The 6,073-nt window shown below is 37.4% G+C and overlaps 1 protein-coding gene across 1 annotated transcript; it reads left to right on the top strand.

Annotated features, from left to right (window-relative positions):
* The first annotated feature begins 3,887 nt into the window (after positions 1-3,887).
* Positions 3,888-5,156, top strand: LOC110804012 (uncharacterized). The gene has a single exon (XM_022009559.2). It carries the CDS (start codon positions 4,053-4,055, stop codon positions 5,136-5,138), a length of 1,086 nt encoding a protein of 361 aa, XP_021865251.2. The 5' UTR covers positions 3,888-4,052; the 3' UTR covers positions 5,139-5,156.
* The last annotated feature ends 917 nt before the right edge of the window (positions 5,157-6,073 follow it).

Genomic DNA, 6,073 nt, shown 5'->3' with positions numbered 1-6,073 from the left:
GTTTAGCTAGCCCTGAAAATGAGAATCTTTTAAAACATTTTTACCTCGTGGTTGGGCTTGGCCAGGCCCAATTACACTTTATAGCTTTGATTTCGAAAACATCTGTAGCTGCTCCCAATGACAAAGTGAGGGGGGTTTCTAGGCTTCTTTAGATACTTCCAATGACAAAGTGAGGGAGTTTCTATACTATTCGTTGACAAATCCCAATGACACGTGAGGGATATGTCGACACTTCAAGTGATGACCCTTAAGTCAAATGTTATCACTCGGGGGCTCGTGAGACCCTCGCAAAAGCAGGTCACCATGACTTGTGTGGCGCACTCCGTCTAATACTTTGACCATCGTCTTACTCCAAGACTCAATCAAAGTGGGGGCTAACTGTAGACACCTACTTTTGTCCCCATTCCCGAAAGGGAAGGTTCGATGATGAGAACGTAAATCTCCACTTGACAACGCATCTCCTATAAAATAACGAATCTCAATTCCCCTTTTCATTTCACCCGAAACCTGCTATTTATAGAAACCTGCTATTTATGGAAACATGCTAAAAATAGTAACTGCCGTAATGGGTAGTTGTTAAAAGTGGCAAGTCATAAAAGATAGAAACCTGTCAGAATTAGGTGTTGCCCTCCAACATAAATCCTAAATGAGATAGAAATTGCGAGAGACTCGTATTCCTAATACGATTCGAAAATAAGAGTCACGTATTGATTGAAATCCTAACGAGCCTAGAGTTCGTAACGGGCCCAGATGCATTCCATCATAAAATTAATACGCACTAAAAGAATCGATTAAGTCTCATACACTCCGGATTCTAAGAGTCCGAATCTGACAAAGAAACGGCCCAAACATCAATTTCAACGCCCGGTCCTGGGCGCTGAAATTGCCTGGATCGTATTTCCAAGGCCCAGTGCTGGGCGCCGAAATCTTTAACGCCCAGCCCTGGGTGCTGAAAATACCTGGGACGTATTTTTTCCTAAGTCTTCGTGGATTAGAGTTCTACAATTCTATCTTTCCACGAACTCTTTTCTATAAATAGGGCCCTAAGTTCGACGTGAAACGCAACACACAATTATTATTCTGAGTATTGACTCTAAACCCCTAAGCCTAAGCCTCACGCTGCCAAACTGATCACGCGTTCTGTCGCAATCGATCCATAAATGGAACAGAACGTATCCTGTCCCATAACTTGAGATTCGTTAAATAAAAGGAGAAATAGCAAAGTCAAAGTGGTTAGTTTTCTGAGAACCGTGACGCACCTCTCAAGGGTATGATTTAATTGCTTTCCTCGCCTTTTATGAACTGTTAAACTAATTAAAACTGATTGTTCTATCACGCCTAATAAAGATAATATGTTGGGAAATTGGATTATCATGCTAGGTCCCTTAAAACAACCTAAATCAGATAATCGCGTTCGATCTAGTACTATATGTTGCATGTTGTTAAAATCAACTCAGATTAGTTTAATAGTTAACTCATGTCCCTTCAATTATTTATGCTGAGCTAGTAAGGATATCCTGCCTCTGGAGTTATCGAATAGCGAGTACTCCTCTCGGTAGTTACAGTCCCCCGAACCCTCAATCTCTACCTTGCGGGTGTATGTTGAGAGATTCCCACACCAGGGATCACAAGGGAACCTACGGCCGTCGTGGTCAAACATAATTGCACTCCCTTTATGTCACGATAACCGGATTTTGTCAGTTTTTCTCATTGTCATTAAAAACTGAATGGCGACTCCTATGTTACTAGTCAATTGGGTGTAAACTCACAGGAAATCCAATTACACTTGATTTGACAAAAAGAAACGCCACACCCACGAGGGACAAGGTCACGCATTAGCCTCGTGCTTTTTCGACCCCCTCACAAGGGCATCGTGCGAATTAGCATCGGACGAGGCTTGCCAGTCGAAGGCATGCGCCCAGCAAGCCAAGCGCCCAACACGAAGGCCACAGCCTCGCCAGGCCCAGCGCAAGGCCAGGCCCAACAAGGCCGTAGGCGCGCGCGCTGGAGCGTATGCTCGTGGGCTGCGAGGCAGCGCCCACTTGTGTGAGCAGCAAGGCCTGCGCGGGTCCGTGCGTCCCTCGTGGTCGTGTGACATTCGTGTTCGTAACGAATCCTAATCCTATCGGAATTCGTGCAATGATTAAAATCCTAATCCTAATAGATTAAAATTTATTATTTAGAGTTCAAATAGGATTCTAATTAATAAATCCATATCCTAATAGGATTATAATTCCTTTTCATAAACTCTATAAATATAGGCCTAGGGTCACATATTTAACAGACGATTATTGAAGTATTCAAGGTAAGATTTTAAGCAAAAATCAGCCAAACACTTGCACCCAAATAGCCGAAAATCTAAGAACCTTAAGGGCGATTCTAGTTGGTCAGTCTTAAGGCGGATCAGGACGTGCTGTGGACTATCTACGGAGGGACGACACTTGGAGTCCTAAAGACTTGTTCTTGTTCGGTTCGGGCGCAGCTAGGGAGGGCGCGCTACAAAGTGTACGCATCTAAATTATGCTATATGATTATGTGTAAATAATATGTTTCCTAGAATTATGGTTTTTCCGCATGATTTATGTTTATTCATATGTATCATAACCTAACAGATCGGCCACTGATCTAGCTTGCATGGAAATCAGATAATAGCACCACATACGCACATATTGAAAATAAGTAAATCCCACTAAAAGTAAAACCCGGAGCAATGCCCGAGCCACAAACTAGTTTACCCTGAAAAGTGGCCTCAATCATCGGTTTTTTTGACGGCCATAAATAGAATTTATTGTGTGTAGTGTTCAAGACACGAAACCGTAAATTCCTCGCATTCCCTTATCTCTTCTTTTTTAAAGCACAAAGTTACAAAAAAAGACTTCTTCCTTATTACCAAATTCCCTCTCTTTTCTAGCCTTTCGGTGCAACCAACCAATCCCTATTCCTACTCACTTTAATCCATGCCATAAATCATGACATCTTGTATTTTTAACCTTTAACTCCTCATAAAACAAACTTACTTGTTTGGTTCCATAAATAATTACACAATATGTACGTTACATAGACGAGTAAACTCATGTCTAATGCATGTATGTATCTAAGTGTTTCACTCTATTGATTTATGGAAAAAAAGAAGTAAGGATTGTAGTTGTAAGGCCAAAATAAAGTGTCCCTCACTCCTATTTATGTCAAAACGGCGAAAATTGAAAACACCTAAACTTAGTAACATACATAAGGATTATCCTACCTTCTCATGATTATGAATGACCCTCAATATTGCTCAACTCGTTCGCCTTACTAACACTACGTAGTATGATCATCACGATATATTTTCCATACTTAATATATCTTAGTGGTAACTACCTAACAATAAAACTAGATCATAGATCATTACAAAATATGTTTATCGTATGTAATATTATCTAATCAAATTTGATAATTTTTTCGCAACTATTATACTTGCACCGGAAAAATTATCCTATTTACCTTTTTTCAAAAGGTCTTACCCATAAGTTTATATTAAATTTATTGTACATTGATGTAACTTTCACCCAATTTTTAACATGTTTTAATTAATTTTTGATATTATGAAAAAGAGTGATACGGATAATAACATTTTAAAGGGTTACATAATTACCTTTCTACATAATTACCATTAAAATATAGATAATATATCGAAATAACTTTTTAGCATTTAAGTTCATTTTAACTCCACCTGACCCCTGAGTCTTGACCGTTTTTATTATACACTCCTAAATACGAATTGTGATATATATGTATTTTTTTAATTGATTTTTTACGGTGTCTTCCTATTGTTTCGTTTAAAAAAAATGAAAGAAATTGTGCGGTTGAGCAATAAATAATTATTCCTCATGTCTTTTCTTGAAAGTGAGTGTTTTCACTGTGGCAAGTCGCAACCTTAATATTCCCTCCAATGCTTCAAAATCCAATCATAGCATTTACCCAACTTCATTATTGTTCGATCTTCTCCTTGTTCAATTATCATTTCCTCTCTCTCTCTCTCTCTCTTTTCCCTCTTTTGTTAGTTTACAACAATGGCAGTAGATGTGTATTCCGATAACTTTGCAGTAGGCATGATTAGTCCCAGACTCTCTTTTTCTCGAGATCTGGACGAAAATGAATCAAGTAGTAGTACTACTACTACTAATCCAATATTAATCAACGACGACTACCCCTGTAAATTGGATCTCTCGCTTCTTGATTCGACGTTCGATTTCGCTTTCAATGTAGATACCAATGTCACATTCCAATCTTCATCAGCAGATGAGCTCTTCTCCGATGGCAAAATCATACCCACTTCCTTAAAGAAGGAAGATGAGATAATAAAAGAATGGGAATCTCAAGTTGTTTTTCAAGATAAGTTAGTAACAACGCCTTGTTTGTATCACCAACCTACAACATTGAAGAAGAAGAGCCTGAAAGAGTTCTTAGAAGACAGTATTGAAGAAGAAGAAGAAGAAGAAGAGGAACCGGCCGCTACGGTGAAACCGTTTTGGAAGTTTAGGAGGAGTAATAGTCTAAACTGTGATAGAAATCAAAGAAAAGGGTTAATTGGTTCTTGGAAAATACTAACTAGGAGTGGTTCAACAGGTAAGTTTTTGGAGAAAATAGTCGAGGAAGAAAAGCCTAATCTTAAATTTCAGTCAAAGTTGTTTTCAAGATTTACCAGAAATAACAGCTTGAATTCTGAGAATGTTACTAACAATAATAATAAGAAAGGGCTAATTCGGTCGTCTTCAAAGATCTTGAGAAGAAGCCATTCAACTAGTGATTATTATTTCTCCAAATCAGATTCGAGTTTGTTTAGAAGGAGTAATTCAACTGGTTCTGCACCAAACAAGCTGAAGAAACAACAATCTTTGAGACAACAACAACAACAACAACAACAATTTGATGGCAATGGTAAATTGGCTCAAAAAGGAAAGGTAAAGGATAATAGTACAAGTTATAATGGTTATGGTAATAATTATAATCATAGTAATAATAATAATAATAGTTTGAAGATTAATCCATTGTTAAATCTTCCATCTCCATACATTTGTAGAGTTAGTGTAGATTTGTTTAGTTTTGGTTCATTATTTTGTAATAATGGTACCAAAGATAGAAAGAAGAAGAAATGATTTTTTATTTATTTATAATTTTACTACTTATTCTATGTATAGTTATTTCTATTTTCTAGTGCATGCCACGACTACGAAAATGTTTATATATAAAACTTACTAGTTTTGTTGTTTACAATTTACAAACGACAGTGGCAACGTGAGGCCTTAAATGACAGCCTGAGCCCTGAGGTTTCCATCAGTTTTTTTTGTCAATTGAGTGAACCATTGAATTATTTTTAATGGAGGTTAAACTTGAATTGAATAGGGAGATGATATTTGGCCAAGAAATTACTCTTACCGCAAAGTATAATATCAAGATTGCCCCAATTTTGTTAATACCGCAATGATATTCGCATAAGCCTCGAGACTCTCAAGTCTCAACTATACTTGGGGCCTTGGAGGTCGATCGACGTGAGTCTCACCATGGTTGGGGGGCCCAATCCGTGAAAGGGCAAACATTCCTGGTCCATTATCAATGACCTGAAAAATGCAAGATGAGAGCTTTGAAAATTTGTTTGAAGCAAGTAACCCAACTGAGTTGTTGTTTTCCCAAGTACAAGTCATTTGACCATATGTTTCAAGTTCAAAAAGGGTGTGTCGCGATGAAATGTAACATACAAATTATCTTAAATACAAGATCAAAAGTGGCTCATATTACTAATTAGTTTAATTTTTAAATGAAATCTTATTGGACTTGTTTTAATACCTCATATTAGTGTCCCTAATTGATGGAGGGGATTAAAAATCGGATCTGAATCAGAAGCATTTTAGATTTTTAAGGGAAACATTATTTGCTGCTGACCAGTTTACAACAAACAAACAATAATTTCATTTGCTAGTTAGAAATTGGTAAAGTAGTAGAATTAGTATAATACCCGTGCGATGCACGGTTTATGATATGAATATTAAATTTGCATATCTAAACTGCAGCTATATATAGACAGTTATCATTA

Source organism: Spinacia oleracea, chromosome 3 (genome assembly GCF_020520425.1).
Source record: "Spinacia oleracea cultivar Varoflay chromosome 3, BTI_SOV_V1, whole genome shotgun sequence".
In the NCBI taxonomy this organism is placed as follows: domain Eukaryota; kingdom Viridiplantae; phylum Streptophyta; class Magnoliopsida; order Caryophyllales; family Amaranthaceae; genus Spinacia; species Spinacia oleracea.
This window is presented reverse-complemented; position numbering and strand designations above follow the sequence as displayed.

Coding starts and splice junctions, on each gene's coding strand:
- LOC110804012 (XM_022009559.2), top strand. CDS start 4,053: ATGGCAGTAGATGTGTATTCCGATAACTTTGCAGTAGGCATGATTAGT.